Source organism: Vombatus ursinus, unplaced genomic scaffold (assembly GCF_900497805.2).
Source record: "Vombatus ursinus unplaced genomic scaffold, bare-nosed wombat genome assembly UNPS02014768.1, whole genome shotgun sequence".
Lineage (NCBI taxonomy): Eukaryota > Metazoa > Chordata > Mammalia > Diprotodontia > Vombatidae > Vombatus > Vombatus ursinus.
This window is the reverse complement of record NW_020954546.1, coordinates 17,786,398-17,804,104: the sequence shown is the minus strand read 5'-3', so window position 1 is coordinate 17,804,104 and position 17,707 is coordinate 17,786,398. Positions and strand designations below refer to the sequence as shown.

Genomic DNA, 17,707 nt, shown 5'->3' with positions numbered 1-17,707 from the left:
TCTCTCTCTCTCTCTCTCTCTCTCTCTCTCTCTCTCTCTCTCTCTCTTCCTCCCTCCCTCCTCCCCTCTCTCTCTCTCCACATATACACCTCTACATATATATTGCCATACATGCATGCATGCATACATACATGGATACATGGGGATGCAAAGACAAAAATGAAGTAGCCCCTCCCTGCCCTCAAGAAGATCCCACTTTATCTGGTATGTATATGCACCAAGTTTCCCTGTATTCTTACTCAAGACTAGCATACTAAGTCTCTGATACCAATTAAATGGCTTTCCTTTCTAACTCTGAGGGATGCTGACATTCTTTACCTTTCCTATCATAGTTGCTGGACATATCCAGTAACAAATAATTATTAATAATAATAACTAATAAAATAATGAAATAAATAAAAGAGTTAACATTAATATAGAACTTTGAAGCTTGCCAAGGGCTTTAAAAATATTATCTCATTTTTCTCCTCACAACAACCCTGGGAGGTAGGTGTTATTATTATCCCCATTTTACAGATGAGGAAATTGAAGTGACTTGCCCAGGGTCACACATCTAGCAACCATCTGAGGCCAGATTTAACTCCAGAGCCAGTGTTCGAGCCACTGTACTGACAGGAAGGATGAGCCTCTCTTGTAAATAGAAAGGCCCATGTTTCCATGGTCCAGTCAAACTTCACCCATGACATTCCACTTCCTACCTCCCTTTTCTTTGCATAAGCCAACCTCATACCATAGTTTTGATTGCTTCAAAGGAGTATACAGGCTGTGCTCAGACTCAGTTCTGATTGCTTTGGTTCAATTAAAAAGATTCTCCTCTAGTTGAGGGAGGCACCCAAGCCCAATGGGAGTCATTAGTAATCAGTTATTTGTGGGGGAGGGGATATACATGAACTGCTGCCAGGAACAGAAAGGGCCATTTAGGAGGGGATGCATGAGCTGAGCTTGGAGCAAAGCTTGGGCATCTATGAGACAAGAGAAGAGAAAAGAGAAGATTCCAGGCTGGAGGTTGGTATGTTTGGGTTGGAGTTCCTCCATACAAGCGATGATTGTTAATAAACGTGCATTCTCCCTGTTTTAGAGGAGAATGACGGAATCATGGGAAGGGACATCAAAGGATCTTTCCTTTAAAGCCTGCTCCAGAATCTTCTCTTCAGCATCCCTAACAAGTGGTTGTCCAGCCTCTGTCCGAAGCCCTTGTCTCCTGGCTGCCCATTCGACTTCTGAACAGCTTTAATCATTTCAGGAGTTTTTTGGGTTCTTGATTTAGTGGGAGCAAGAAGGTCAAATCCAACAATATCAGCTCTCCAAAGATCCCTGGGTTTAAAAGATTAATCAAGCAGAGCCCTGTTAACAGGTTTAGTGGAAAAATTGGGCACCCACCCTGGTAGAAAATGAGCTGGCTTGGTAACTCCCTAAAAGTTTAAATATTCTGTCTAAATTTATTATTGATGTTATTATTGTTAAATATTATTATGGTAATTGAATCAGACCTGTGGTTTCCCTGGTACATGGAACTTCCAATGAGGAAATTCACACACAAACACACACACACATTTGTGCAGTTCAATACATCCTCTATAACTTAAGAGTCTTAGGGTTGTCTGGGGTGCTGGGAGGTGACTGGATTGGGATCACATAGCTATTATATGTCATAGGCAGGACTTGAAGCCAGATCTGCTTGACTCTGAGGTCAATCTTCTATCTACACTACCATGATACTTCTCTGTATGCACATATATGTTATGTTTATTTGTGTATGTGCTTACATGTATTATACAAAGTGTTCCAAGAAGTCTCTTAAATCACTGAAGCTTAAAACTAATCTAACACTTTTTGGGATATCCATTTAACACCACACATGTACATGCTGAGGCTAGCTAGGGCATGAGACTTAGAGGTAAGGAGACCTGCATTCAAATCTTGTCTCAGACATTTACTAACTGATCCTGGGCAAGTCACTTAACCTGAGTTTGTCTCAGCTTCCTCATCTGTAAAAATAGAAATACTATAAGCACCTACCCCTTAGGGCTCTTGTCAAGATGAAATGAAATAATATCTGTAATGCCTCTGCAAACTTTAAAGTGCTTTATAAATGCTACCAAACATATATGTGTACATATACATGTGTAAGCAGGCATGTATACATGTATGGCACACATAAACACAGTGTCCCAAAAGTCTTAGTGTGGTTTTAAGATAGCTTAAAACCACATTAAGACTTTTGGAATTATATGTATGCGTGTGCATGTATGTGTTTATATGTGTAAATGTGTATATATGTATATGTGTGCATATCTATGTATTTCTATGTGTAAATGTATGTATGTATAGATACATTCACATACGTACATACATATATATGATAGACAGACAGATAGACAGATAGATAGAACACGACAGGCAGTGAGAGAGACAGAGAGAAATATCCATGTTTTAAGTATAATTTAAGAAGGACCAAAAGGTCTGTCTATCCCAAAGATTTTCTTCCCCACCAGCTCACAACAGTGTTAGGAATTATCAGCATTTGTCACTCCTCTGGGTTACGGCTTTCAAGTCCCCTGTTCAAGCATAAATGGATTCCGAGGGTGAGATAACACTATTAGCACCCACTAATAAGTCAGTATGAATTAGTTGACCATATTCCCTTTAATCTCTCAGCAGAACCCTGATGACACAGGGCGTAGGACAGGTAACTATTGATGAAGGAGCGGCAGGAAGGACAATACAGAGCATGAGGAGTGGTCAGAGAGGGCAGACTCAGGTCGAGGGCAGGGGTAGGGGAGGGAAATAAAGCTTCAAGAGAACACGAAGGCTCTGAGTACCTCTGGGGTTGGGAAGATTCAGCCAAAGGGAAGAGGTATGAGAAAAGAGGGAGGGGAGTTTTGAAGTCCAGATGTATCTACTTTACAATCTTTTCTAAAGGTCTATCAAGAGCACCTATAAAACAGAAATTTTTAAAAACCTCCACCAGTTTGGGTTTTTTTTTAAAAAAATTAAATAGCATTTAGTTCCCCAGGGACTGAAATCATGCAGGTGCTGGGAGCTTGCGGGGCTCAGCTTTCTCAGCTTTGTCACCTAAAGGTCTGAAATTTCACACTTATTTAAGGTACCCTTATCACACCTAACAGATTCAATCAGTCTTAGATATTTGAGTAACACAATGAAAAAAAAAAACAAATTTAACGAATGATTCCTTGTAATTGAGTACCAGAGGAAAATGAGACCTCATCTTGGAAGGCCAGTGGGGAGACCACAGGCTCTGGGGTCAGAAGACCTCGGCTCACAAGCGACCTCTGTGGTGTACTGCCCTTTGTGACATTCCTGGGCTTCAGTTTCCTCATTTGAAAATGGGGGAGGTGAAGGACCAGCGTAGAATAGATGGCCTCTGGGTTCCCTTCCACTTCTAGATCAATGAGTTAAAGATGAGGGGGAGGAGATCAACCCATGCACAGAAACAACTGACGAAAGGCGGAGATATGGGAAAGTCTCTGACAGGTGTAAACAGCGGGGAAAAGGCCAGGTGAGTTTCAGCCATGAGTCATATGAAATAAAATGTTCATACAGGGATAATGAGGCCCATTTTCTGATGAGGAAATTGGGGGAGTGTACATGGCTGGAGGAGAATGGCGGATGGGGAAAGAGAATTGTATGCCTGGGTTTGGAGATTCCCTTCACTACCTCCCACCCCACTCGCATTTCTGGATTCCATCAATTTGAGCCAAGAGTGACAGAGCCTCTCCAGTCAGGGGTCCACTAAGATCAGTAACTCTTCTAGGCAGAAACAAACAAAAAACTAAGATCATCTAGGAACCCCAAAAGGAGCACCACTCCAGATTCACTCGTGAAGGTTTTTTTTTTTTTTGGCTCTGATATTTCTGCCTTTAAAAGCAGCAACAGAAGGAATAAATAAACTATGTTACAATGTTTCATCAATCCATCCAAAAGCGTTTCTTAAGTGCCCACTGAGAGTCAGTACCTGTGTTAAACAAAGAGACACAGAGAGAGAGAGAGGGATGCTCCATGCCCTCAAGGAACTGACATTCTATAGGGGAGGACAACATGAGCAGACAATGAAATAATGCAGGAGAGACAGGTGGACTTGATTTCTGGGTCATCCCCAGCTTTATGGAGGAAAATGATGCTGGAGCTGGCACAAGGGAGGGGGCTGATGTCAAACATGGGGAGAGCCAGAGGCTCAATAAGGAAAAAAAGACAGTCAGAAAGGGAGGGGCTCTAGTGTAAGTAAGTGTTTCCAAACCAGCTCCATGGGGAGAGTAGAATTGGCTCAAAGGAAAATGGGAAAGGGAAAGAAGAAAGACATGAGGGAAAAATATTAAGACACCCCACTAAACTGTGTGATCACAGAAGGCAGCCTCCACGGAAAAGTCAGCCCTGCCTTTGGATATTTTCTGTATTATAATACTAGGAATAACAATTATTAATTATTCAAAATAATGATGATTGGGTATATAATATAGCAGGTAGGAAGTTTACCTTGAAGCAAGAAGACCCGGCTTTACGTACCACCTCTACGCTCCTAGCCACTTCTTTTTATTCTGGCTTTATCCTCTCTAAGTAACAGAAATAAATGCTCCCAACCTCAAGACCACAGTGTACTACCTGTAGGCAGCAGCCACCTGCCTCAGGGAAACTGCCTGAGAATTCAAGCTGCTGTATGAACAAGAGAGCTGTCCAAGTGCTGGATTCATTTCACCTTTGGATGGGCACATTCCTCTTGGGTGAGCATAGATGAGGGTCTGAGGTACCCCCAGTGGATGCTGGCTCCATCTCACCACGCGATGGGAGGAAGCCTGAGTGATGGAACATGGCTTAGGGACCCACAGGGGCTCCTGGCTCTATCTCACCAGCTGGTGGGCTCATTCCTGGAGAGGGAGCCCGAGTGATGGAACATGGCTGAGGGACCCACAGGGGCTCCTGGCTCTATCTCACCAGCTGGTGGGCTCATTCCTGGCGAGGGAGCCCGAGTGATGGAACATGGCTGAAGCTCCTTTTCATTATACTTATTATTACAGGAATATTGATACTCAATGCTCAATGACTAACAGGCAGTTTCTAAGCAATAATAAGCACCAGAGCCATTAAAACAAAAAACAAAAAGTCATCGTCATATCACCTGCTTCCTTCTTTAGATTCTTTGCACTAAGATCTGTTCATCAGGGGAGAAATGCCCCAGGTGCTTCCTCACAGGCTTTGGAGACATAAGCCTGTCACTTGATTAGCTGGTGCCATTTGGAGAGCCCACAGTGATCAGATAGCACTGGTTTAGGGGTATCCCTTTGCTCTCCTCACTAGTGCAGCCAGTCCTACACAAAGATGACCTAAGAAGTCATGTGGTCTCATGGAAAGAATTCTGGATTTGGAATAAGAGGTCTTGAGTTCAAATCCCAGCTCTGCCACTGAGACCTTGGGTAAGTCACAACCTTACCACACTTCAGTTTTAGAGCAGAAGTGCCTCCATCCCCCAAGGGATCTGTGGATGGATTTCAGGGGGTATATGAAATTGGACAGGAAGAAATGATGAAGTTATTTTCACTAATCTCTAACTGAAATTTGCAATTTTCTTCAATTATGAATTTTTAAAAATCTAAGGGGCCCACAGGTTTTAGCAGATCAACAAACAAGGTTAGGAAACAGAATCAAAGCAAAACAAAAATAATCCTGACTTAGACAAATTCCCTCTTCCCTTTGGTAATACGTTACTGAATTAGCATGGCTGTCTGATGTGCTGAATGCTGAGATAGAGGAAAATTGCCCACTTTAACTAAATTACCCTTTTTTTTTTAACCTGAGAAATCATATCCTTCTTATTCTTTGTTATCAGTAAAGCCATAAAATTCTCATTGCATTCTAACCCCAAATCTGAATCACTAGACTGGCCCAAGTTAGGCCTGGCCCAGATCAAATTCCTCTCTTCCACAGCTCTCCAAAAAAACCACATTTCTTATACCTGCACTAAAGAAGGGAGGGAATATGCATACTGTTTGTTCCAATGTAATATAACCTCCTTGAGGGCAAGGACTAGTTTTTTTTTTGTCTTTGTATCCCCAGAAGCTAGTACAGTGTCCAGCATATATTCTGCTCCTCCATCCCCCAATTAGAGAGTGAGCTTCTTGAGAGCAGGGATTATTTTTTTTGTCTGTTTATTTTTAATTTGTATATCAGAGCCTATCACAGTGCTTGCCACATAAAGGTAGCAAGGTGGTAGGGTGAATAGAATGCTCTACATGGAGTGAGGAAAACCTGCATTTCAATCTGGCCTCAGGCGCTTGCTAGCTGTATGACCTTGGGCAAGTCACAGCCTCTCTGAGTCTCAGTCAGCATCATCTGTAAATGGCTATGATAAAAGCACCTATCTCACAGACTTTTGTGAGGATCAAATTAAAGAGCATATTTAAAGAACTTTACAAACCGTTAAATGCTAGGTAAATGCTAGTTATTAATAAATCCTTTTTCATTTATTCATTGTTGATTGATGGTCAAATTAACCAAAGTCTAGTCTACAGGGATCCATGAGAAAGAAGTGAATATCTGGATAATCAAACGTTTGCCTGGTGAAGCTTTTGGGCCTCTTTCACCCCATTCTTCCTCTCTGAATGCCTCTACACCCTTTCAGTCTTGACATATACTCCTCATGGGTAGAGCAGCCCACACGTAAAAGAAAACGTGGAGTCCAGTGGTAGAGGCAGGGAATCTAAGCTTTTGGGGCCTATTCTATACTATCATGGTGATTTGCCAGCATTCAGATGCATTCCAACATATAGTTTGCTCTCCTGAAGAGCCTTTTATCCGACCACTTTTATTGGTAACAGTGGTCAAAACAGGTGACAAAACATGGTTACTGATTATGAAGGCTCTTGAACAGTCAGGGGGAAAGCAGGTGATGCTCAAATGAACAAAATCCTATTGAATCGCGGAGCAGTAAGATAACAAGGTGTCCCTGGGCTACTTCACCCTGGGACTCCAACAACCTAAGGAGAATGTTATCACCTAGAAACACAAACCTCCCGGTGTCTCTGCAATTATAAACCAGAGAGAAAAGCAAAGAAAGGGAGTAGGGTCAGAAGGGGTGGGAGTGAGAAGGAGAGGAAGGGGGTCCTTTACAGGAATCTCTTTTGAACACAGGAGGGTGTAACCTTCTGCTCAAAATAATAGGTTTCCAGATGACACGTCTTGGTTTTCTGTCTTCAAACAGTGCCACCCCAAACAAGGGGCTGCTCAGGGGAGGATTCTCTAGGCTAAGCCATCATGAATCTGTAAGTCAGTTATCCAGCATCTATTAAAAGTTTACTATGTGCTGGGCACTGTACTACACACAGGCAATGTGAAGGATGGCCCCGGAAACAGAACTTGATGTTTTGAGATAGGGAGAGTCAGAAGCCACCTGACAAAACATTATAGCATTAAGAATAGAGGAATATGTTTGGCATAACAATACCAGATTTCAGGTCAAAGGACTGAAGTTTAAATCATAGCTCTGTTCCTGGTCTTCTTGAGGTTTATTGAACATGACACTCCATTTCCTGACTCCATGACTTTGCACTGGCTGTTCCCCATGCCTGGAGTGCTCTCCCTCCTCACTGCCAGTCCCACCTTCTATAGGAAGCCTGTCCCAATCCCCTTAACTCTAGTGCCTTCCTTCTGATACTGATCTCCAATTTATCACGTCTATGGCTTGTTTGTACAAAGTTGTTTGTACCTTATCTGCCCCATTAGACTGAGAGCTCCTTGAAGGTAGGGACTCCTTTTTTGTTTTTCATATCTGTATCCCCAGTGCTTAGCACAATACTTGACATAATATAACAGGCAGCTGATAAATGTCCATTGATTGACTACACAGCACAGTCGAAAGACCATCACTGGTTCTGGAGTCAGAGGACCTGAGTTCAGACCTCACCTCTGACCTTCATGTGACATTGGGCAAGTCATATAACCTAGCTCGGTCTCAGTTTCCCCATGTGGAAAGGGAGAGGGTTGGATTAGATGGCCTCTAAAAATCCCTTTCAACATTAGTTGCGGTCAACTCTAGACCAAGCCAAGACATACTGGCCCAGCAGCACATAGAGAGATCAAGAAAATGAAGGGCTTCTATGGTCCCTTCCAGCTGTACACCTAAGATGCTATGATCCCCTACTCCTCAGGAGGACTAGTCCTAGAGGACCTGGTAGTCAAGAAAACAGGCCAAACCAAGGGTAGATGGCACGAGGACAGTAGACAGGTACCAGAACTGGGATAGGACGGGATGGGGATCAGCTCCTCTCCCAGAAGCTTAGGCACCCCAGGCTTAGGTACACTCACAAGCAATGAAAAGACCAAAAGGGAGAAAAAAGAGGCAGCTAGGTGGATAGCGTGTTGGAACTGGAGTCAGGATGACCTGAGTTCAAATTCTGCCTCAGACACTCACTGACTGTGTTGCCCCAGACAAGTCACACTACGCCTCAGTTTGCTCAGCTAGGAGATGGGCATAGTAATAGCTCCCACCTTACAGGGTTGTAGTGAGCAGCAATGAGATAACATGCAATGCTGCTTTGCAAACCTTTAACTACTATGTAAATCCGAGCTACTATTATGGGAAGAGAGGGAAGGAATTGAGGGGAAACAAGGGAGATGGAAATTTCATGAGCCAGCTCATCTGCCAATTGAACGATGGGGGTTCAGCCCGTTCTCTGATTAGCACATCACACTTGCCCTCGGGGCCTTAATCAATATTGATCAGTCAATCCACCAGCAGGAGAGGGGGTGGGGAAAGACAGAGCCTGGCCTCTTCTGGGCCGATGAAATAGGGAAACACTCGGCTTGGGTTTCGGAGGTGCTGGCTGCTGTTTCTGGCACAAGACAGTCCACCTTTTTTAATGGGATCGTTGGCGCTGCCCCAGGCCCTTCCAAAGCTTTCTCCAGACCTTGGGGCGAGGTTTAAGGGGGAATGCAGAGATGAAGTAGGTTTAGTGCCATCTTCATACTACTGCTCCAGATGAGTCAGGGCTCACAAGCTACAAAACAGCAATACACCCAGGCCTCCTTTTATGTCCTAGGCCGGGGGGAGGGGGTGCCTTTATCCAGGGGATACGGTAAAAGTTTATGGGATACAAGCCAACACAAGGAACATCTTTAATAGTAGCCAACAGAAGCTCTGCACAATACTGAGACTTTATCTACTGCCGTCCCTCCGAGGTGCTGAAAGAGGCTCCCTTCCCTTACCGGGTTTGGAGACCTGCCTTTTGTCAAACCTTCTTTTCTTACACAAAAATGACTGCAAATCTGACTCTTTACTACGCACCTATGTTTGCCCCTGGTGGCTGGGGGAGGGGAGTTTTGATTTGTGCTCTGTGCAGATTCAATTCAACAAACATCAATTAGACTCTTACTATATACATGGAATGGTGGCCTGGAGTCAGGCGGGTGATTAGATCCCACCACTGGTTTTCACTAACTTTGTGACAATCAGCAAGCTACTTGCTACCCTTTATATCTCATCCAGAATCCCTAATATCCTCCAAAGTCTAGGCCCAGTGACATCTTATACAATTGACTCATCACTCAATAAGCACTTATTAAGCACCTACTATGTACCAGGCTGCTGCTGCTGTTTGTCCTTTGTTCTAGAAGAGGACCGTGACATCAAGGAAGGTGATGTCATGATGTTCAAGTGGCTTGGATTTAAGTGAGGGAGGGCTGTGCAAAGTCACCAACCTCACTTTCTCCTCCAGAGCCATTTGGGTCCAGTGGCCAGATATGGATCAAGACCACTAGAGATGGCCCAAGATGCAGTGGGGGACCTTGGCCTTTTTAAGCTAAGGTCTTTAACAGGTCTCAGTTTGACTGAGGCAACACCCATTTGGTGATTAAGGCTTAATAAAAATGAGGCAGAGAATGGCCTCTTTCAAAAAAAAAAATAGATCTGGGAGGGGAAGATCCTCAGGGTTTCTGACCAAAACAGAAACAATTGTTATTTACGTTCATTCTGAGCCAATCAGGGCCCAAACAGTGACCAAATAGGGCTTTAGCCATGGGGGACACAAAGAGAAAATTAAAACTATCCCTGCCCTCAAAGGGCTTGTATTCCATAGGGAGAGACAATATGTAAACATATATTTATAGGTCTATAAAATAAGTGGCTACATGAGACTTTTCCTGATTCCCCTCCAGTTGCTGGTGCCTCCAACACCTGAAATCACCTTAGTAGATAGATGATAAATGTTATATGTATATATAAAATATATATGTGTGTGTATGTATGTATATATGTGTTTGTGTGTGAGATAAATGATAAGAGATTATATGTATATGAGATTACATATAAGATTATATGTGTGATATATATATATACATTTGTGGCATATATACAACCATATGAGGCATATACACATGTAAATATGTTTGTGAATATATGTTATCTCTGTCATCTATCCATCTATACAAGTGAGGGAGACACTAACAGCAGTTCAATGGTGGAACTGGTGGAAAAGCCTTGGTTGCAAGCATGGCGGATGGTCTTTATGAAGGCACGGACTTGAGAAGGCAGGATGAAATTGGAGAAAGGTGACAAAAGGGAGTTGCAGAGTGGAACACACTCATAGACAGAGCTGGATGAAAGCTCATAGGCTATGTAGGTCAATCTCCTCATCTTCCAGACTAGCACCCAAGTCCCAGAGTGATGCACCCAAGAGCTCACACACAGTAAAAGTCACAGCCAGAATTTTAAGCCAAGTCTTCTGACTCCAGAGCCAGAGATTAGACGTGTTATGGGTTTAGCATTTAAGAAGAGGAAAGAAATACGGCATCCACTCTTGGGAGTAGCTGGATCTAGGGAAAGAGTCTTTGTTTCAGTGGGGGAGGAATTGGTGTGTGGGAGGGTGAGTGTTTAGGAGAGGAGAGAGCTGGGCACATTTGCAAACAGACAGCGAAGAGCCAGTAGAAAGAAAGAGACCAAAGATGAGGCAAAATGGATCCAGGTCTTAGAGGAGATAAGAGATGATGAGATCAAGGATATAAGTGGAAAGGTTAACCATGGTAAGTACGGAGGCCATCTCATTCTCACTGACTACAGCAAGGGGGAACGAGATGGGAAGAGACCCAGACAGGTTTTGAGGGGAGGCAGACAGGAACTAAGGGAGGTCATCCGGAATGGCCTCGGTCTTCTCGGTGAAGTAGCAGCAGATGCCATCTGCTAAGAGAGAGGGGGTGGGGTGGAGTTGAGGGTTTGAGGAGTTTTTAAACAGTCTTCAGTGGCCAGTGTGAATGGGCTCATTTACCAAGACCTCCCTCTCTTGGACTCTTGGAAGATGAAAATCGGGAGGAAATCTAAATTCTTAGCTTCATCTGTTTGAGGTGGCATGCAAAGGGGAAATTAATCCCAATATACAGCTTGGAATTCTCTTCCTAAAAGGCCTGGAGGATTAGGGGACAGAGAAGTAGTGAGGACTTCCATTGAGATGGAAGTCTACCCTACTCCACAGGCACCTCCAGGGATGAGCAGAGAAAAATGATGGTGAAAAACTCTGAAAGAAAATTCCCTCTCTCTCTCTCCCTCCCCTTCTGTGTGTGTGTGTGTGGGGGGGCTACTGAGAGTGACTTTTATGCCCTGCTCATGTCCCATCCTTCCCAGAGAATGCCACCTGACTTCCCCGGCTTCACTCACCTTCATCACTATTGTCATCCACCAGGATAATCTCTTTCAGCAGATGGGCTGGCGTGTGGTTGACGGCGCTATGGACGGACCGCAGGATCACTGACAGGGCCTCATTCACAAAGATAAATATGATGGAAATCTGGGGCAGATCCTTGGAGTATTTCAGCTCCTTACACCTGGAGGGAAGAGACCAAACAAAAGAGGAGTTAAGATGAAGGCCCAACGGGCCTGGGACGAGTCACAAGAAGAATTCTGGCTCAATCTATACAATTGATCCACACATGATACAAACGTCACACTCTAAATGAGCATTTATTAAGCACTTGTTAAACCAATCAACGAGCATTTGTTAAGTGCCTACTATATTAATCAATGAGCATTTATTAAGCACCTGCTATATGCCAGTCACTGTGCTAAATGCTAGGGATATAAAGACAAATTAAAACCAGTTTGTTTTCAGAGAGCTTACTTTGTACCCAGGAGATACAACACATAAACAGGTATATATCAATCAATCAATAAACATTTTTAAAGTACCTACTATGTGCCAGGCACCACAGTTGGAGGTTGGAATACAAATACAGAAAATGAAACATTTCCTATTCTTGAGTAGTAGAAAGCAGCTCAGTGGCATCATAGATAGAGTGCTGAACTTGGTGTTAAAAAAACAACTCAAATTCCACCTTGGACACTTGACTAGCTGAATACCAACGAGCAAGGCTTTTAACCTCTCTCAGCCTCAGTTTCCTCATTTGTAAAATGGGCATACTGCTAGCACACCTACCTCACAGTCTTCTTGTGAGGATCAAATCAGATGATATTTATCAATCAATTTGCAAATTAAAATGATATATAATGTTAGCTATTATTAAGGAGCTTATAATCTATTAAGAGGTGACGTACAAATAGCCAAATACAAAGAACAAATATATATGAAATAAATTCAGGTATGATACAGTGGAAAGAACACTGGCTCTGAAGTCAGAGGACATGGGTTCAAATCCTGCCTGTGATCCATGTTATCCAATTGACCTTGGGCAAATCACTTAGTTTCTCTAAATCTCAGTTTCCCCATCTGTAAAATGAGTAGGTTTTATAAAATAGGAAGCTGCTGAGATCCTTTCTATCTGCAGAGCTAAGAATCATTGACTTCTGATCTTCTCTAAGTCTCTCCCTCTGCAAAAGTTGGGGGAATGAACTGAATGTGACCGTGCATTAGAAAACCCCCAACACATATGGACCAGAAATCCAAGGGGGGAAAAAGTCTGATTTCATCACACATTCAATCAATTCATGGTTGACTTGAGACTGCACTTCCTTGAGAAACAATTCCCATCACTGAATTCCCACCTAGCAGTGAACTTTTAAATGTCCTCTCTCTGAAAGGCTCCCCTTTATCCTGGAAACCCCTGAGTCCATCACACTATCCAGACTGAAGCTGCTTTGCAAGTAAGATGCTGAATCTAGTGTTCTAGATAACACGCCCAAAGCTTTGTACAATGGGGCGCTGGTTGGGGTACACATGGGAATGAGATCAGGTACTGGATAGAACAGATCTGTTCACCCTCCATACCTCCCAGATCTCAGGTTCCTCCATTAAAAAATGGGAACCACTCCTAATGATGCCCCACTTCAAATTCTCCAGCCAAGGCTTTCCTAACTCTGCTGTCTCCCAGGGCTCCCTCCAACCAGCTTTGATGGGAGCAAACCCTGCTGTAGGAGGATGGAGCATCAGTCTTACAGCTGCTTCTGTCCTGGCCCACTTTGCTGCACAGGTATCCAGCTTTATGTGAATCTCAGGCCTTCCCTCCAACAGACTGGAACCTCAACTTCACCACTGCTGCCCCCAGACCAGCTTCCCTTATGACTTCCCTCTCTGGGAATTGGTATCATCCATCTTCTAATCACACAGTCTCAAGACTTCTTCCTCTCACACACCCTCTACTTGCCATCAGCCACCATTTCTGTGGCTGCCATCAAGGTCTGGTCCCTTATCACGTGCCAAAAGTCCAATAACTTCTCAGCTGGGCTTTCTGTCCTAGTCTTTCCATACTTCTAGCTCTTCCAGGCACTTTCCACATTTTCATTATGGTGGAGTGGAAAGAGCACCAGATAGGGAATCAAAGGAACCATGCTTGAATCTGGTCACACCCATCTCCTAAGGGCTGGGCATGCAAAGAGAAGCAGGTCAGTCACCGCCCTTGAGGGCTCACAATCTAATGCATTCCCAAACTATTTTGGGTACAGACCAGAGAGGGCCCCTTAGACAAGTGCCTTGAGCCAGGCTATTACTACACGGGGCCCAAAGCACCAGAGAGAACAGAAGCGTGCCAGCTTTGAGTGGTCCCAGCACAACCGTGTTATTTAACAAGATCTAATACAAAGCAGTTTGTTTCCAGGACATTCTTAAGTGCCCACTCAGTGCAGGGACTGCAGATAGAAATACAAAAATGAGCCATTTCTTAATTTCAAATAGCTTACTTTCCACCAAGAGGATATATCATGATCACAGATATAGATAGATAGAAATAGATATAGAAAACACACACACACTAAATAAACATCTAACAATTTGGCAGTGGGGGTACTAGCAACTTGGGGATTCAGGAAAGGCCTCATAAAGATGGTAAACTATGCAAGTCCTAGAGAAAGCTGGAATTCCAAGGATAACTTGGGCAAAGTCATTCATGTGGAAGAAGAAATGTCACCTTACTTATAGGAGTGAGTGCAAGTCAGACAGTTTGGGTGGAGTACTGGAGGTTTGAGAGGAAGTAAAATGTATCAACCTAGAAAGAGAGGTTGGCTCCATATTGAGAAGGGCTTTACCTCCTAATCAGAGGGGTCCATATTTTATTTTACAGGCAATAAAGAACCTTTGAAGTATCTTGAATGGGGAAGTGTGCTTTAGGAATATCAGTTGGGAAGATGGACTGGACACAAGAGAGAATGGATATAGGGAGACTGGTTAGGAAGTGACCTTATCATCTAAGTAAGAAATGATGACTCAAGGCTAGTGCACTTGGGTTTGTGCTTCTCCCATGGCACATTTGCCTTGCCCAACCTGACACTGTGAGGGTCTAAAGAAGAAGGAGCAGGGCTGGCCACTTCCCTGATTCTCTCTCAGCCAATCAATATCCTAGGACTATAAGGCTGGATGCCTCCTTTTACCAAAGGACATCATCTTCCTTTTACCAAAGGACAAGGGAAGCGGTGGGGTGCATAGTTAGGTACCAGATCCCAGGGATTCTGGAATCCTGGGTCCTCTGTCAAAACAGCAAGTGGGAAGCTACTTTAAAAATTTTTTAAATTTTATTTTACACTTAGTCAACACCAAGTAAGAAACTCAGGGAAGAAATAAATTGAAATGGAAATGCAGGGCCATCCACTTTTAACAAATACTTTTTCCCCAGGTGTGAAATTGCAAAGTATATTGGAGAACCCATTCGAGAGCAAAATGGAAAGTGAGCAAGGAAGCAGGAGAGAGGGAAAAATATGGCTGTTTTTTATGCTGAACATCTTGGGTGATGTCAGGCCGTATTAATCATGCAGGCAATTTTCAGAAGAAAATAAAGTTTTGTTACAATATACATTTGTGTCTCCTGGAGGAGCCCATCTGGGGAATCCATTGATCATTCTGTCTTATTCTTACCACTCAGCTGTAAATCCACTCCTGCGGACTGCCGGCGGATGAGAATGGTTATTGACTGGCCTGTTTGCAGCGAGAAGGGATCATTTCATTTACTGTGAGGCAACTGCAGAGAGCAGGGTTGTCCTGAGGTCACAGGGAACTCCCCAGAGGCCCCCATGACCCAAGAAAAGTGGTTGTCCGCTGAAGGGGTCACAGGTGGACAGGCCTCTCCACCATTTCTCCTTCACTCATTTCACCTATAATTCCCCACTTCTCACTCCCTCCCACTACCTAATTCATATTTGACCCAGTTGGATTTTTGGTTGGTTGGGGATAGGGACTGGGCCTGTGATGGCATTGGTTTAGGCAACTCCCATTTGAGAAGCCCCCTCCACCAATGCAGAGTGGCACCTTCTCAGTGCCTTATGGTCTTGGAAAGTTGCTTAGAACAGTGAGGAGTTAGGTGACTTCCCCAGGGTAACACACTCAAGGTGCATCAGAGGCAACACCTAAATCCAGGTCTTCTTGACTTAGAGACAGGCTACCTACCCACCAATACTCCCTCTCTTGGTTGATTAAAAAGGGGAATAAAGAAGTTTCTTGGGTTTTAGATGATGGATGATGATGATGATGATGGAAGAGGAAGAGAAGGAGAAGAAGGAGGAGGAAGAGAAAGAGAAGATGGTGGTGGTGGTGGTAATGACTTTTTTGATATGTTGGTTACTTTTACCAAACTGTTTTTTTCCCATTATTTATTCTTTGTAATAAGGAATGGCTCTCTGAGAGGCAAAGAGAAGAGGAGAGAAATATACTGGGAAATATAGATAATGTAAAAACAAAAGATATCAATAAACTGTCATTTTTAAAAATGATAATGCCACATATCCCTTGCTTGGGTGTGGCAGTAGGAGGGATTAAACATTTATTAAGCACCTATTGTATTCCAGGCACTGTGCTAAGCACATTTCAAATATGGTCTCATTTGCTAACCCCTTCTATTCTTCTGGCCTCCAAGGTCAAATAAGGAAGATACCCTCCATAGCTTCCTTTTGCTCTTTACCCATGCGCCCACCCAAGCCAGTTGTTCTTCATGGAAGGGGGAAATGAGAGTTCTTTAAGGGAACTGAGTCCTGTGGGTCTTGGATGCACCTATAATCACCCAGTTATTCCATTCACAAGTCAGGTCGAAGCAGAGTCACAGACACTCAGCTCTGGGAAGGCCCCCCTAGGCCATCCAGCCTTACCTCTCCATTGCCATGAATCCCTTCTAGATGTTGTTGTCTAGATAAAGGTGGGAGTGCAGTAGGAATGAGAAAGAAAAAACACATTTGGCTCTTAAGCTGCTGCCTCCTATTGGTTTAATTCATCAAACATTTATTAAGTGCTTACTGAGTGCTAGGCCAAGAGGGATGGTGTGAAAAAAGGAATTATTATTAACCTTTGCTTCTTTGGCCCCCAAGGACAGAATTCGGGTAAAAGTGGAAAAGAAGAAGATTTCAGAGGAACATAAGAAAAAAAGATCTTAATAATGGGAGCCATCAAAGAATTGAGTGGTTTTCCTTGAGAAATAGTGGCTTGGGTACACTGGAAAGAGCACTGGCTCTCAGAGGCTCTGGGTTCAAATCCTACCTATATAGTCTTAGACAAGTTACATGATCTCCATAGGCCTCAGTTTCTTTATCTGTAAAATGACAGGGTTGGACTAAACTGTTCCTGAGGTCACTTTGAGCTCCAGAGAAGCTGGAGAAGAGGTCAACCAAGACGGGGAAGGGATATGAGTTCATGACATTTGAGGATCAACTGAAGACACTTGGGACCTTGAGCCTAGAGAAAACTCAGAGAGAACATAAAAACTGCCTTCAAGGGTCTGAAGGACTGTCTGGTGGAAGACGGCACTTGTTCCATCTGGTGCCAGAGAGTGTGGTCATTAGCAAAACAAAATTAGGCCAGAGCGCAATATAAACTTCCTATCGATGAGAACTGTCCAAAGATGGAGAGGGATCCCAGAAGAGTGGGGCATTGGCTTTGCTGGACTGAGCAGGTGTAGGAGGAAAGTTCCGTCTGTCATCTTTGCAGGGTGGGGGGCTTTGGTGAAAGAGAAAATGTGAAGGATAAATTATAAATGCAAGTAAAAATAAATGTTAAAAGAGATACATTAGAAAAAGAAAACTCTGTAGTGTTGTCTACAAAAGATGGGGGTTGTTGCAAATGATATTTGACTTCTAGGCCCCTCCCTCTAATTTCTCTCCTTCTGTTCCTCCCACACCCACTATGTAGGCCTTCAGGGCCTCTGACTGCCCCCTCCTCACTCTATTACCATATGCTCCTGCCACGTGGTGACTCAGGGATTCAATCAATCAACAAAGACTTATTAAATGCTTGATGTGTGCCAGGTACTATGCATGAAATAGTCCCTACCCTTAAGGGGCTTA

The 17,707-nt window shown here is 43.6% G+C and overlaps 1 protein-coding gene across 2 annotated transcripts in view; it reads right to left on the bottom strand.

The window, feature by feature from the left end:
- Positions 1–17,707, bottom strand: part of GALNT17 (polypeptide N-acetylgalactosaminyltransferase 17) — a 434,680-nt gene that overhangs the window by 230,681 nt on the left and 186,292 nt on the right. For both annotated transcript variants that reach the window (XM_027862449.1, XM_027862450.1), the window contains exon 3: positions 11,657–11,823. In XM_027862449.1, the coding sequence (XP_027718250.1) occupies positions 11,657–11,823 (167 nt within the window). The remainder of the gene's footprint in view (positions 1–11,656; positions 11,824–17,707) is intronic.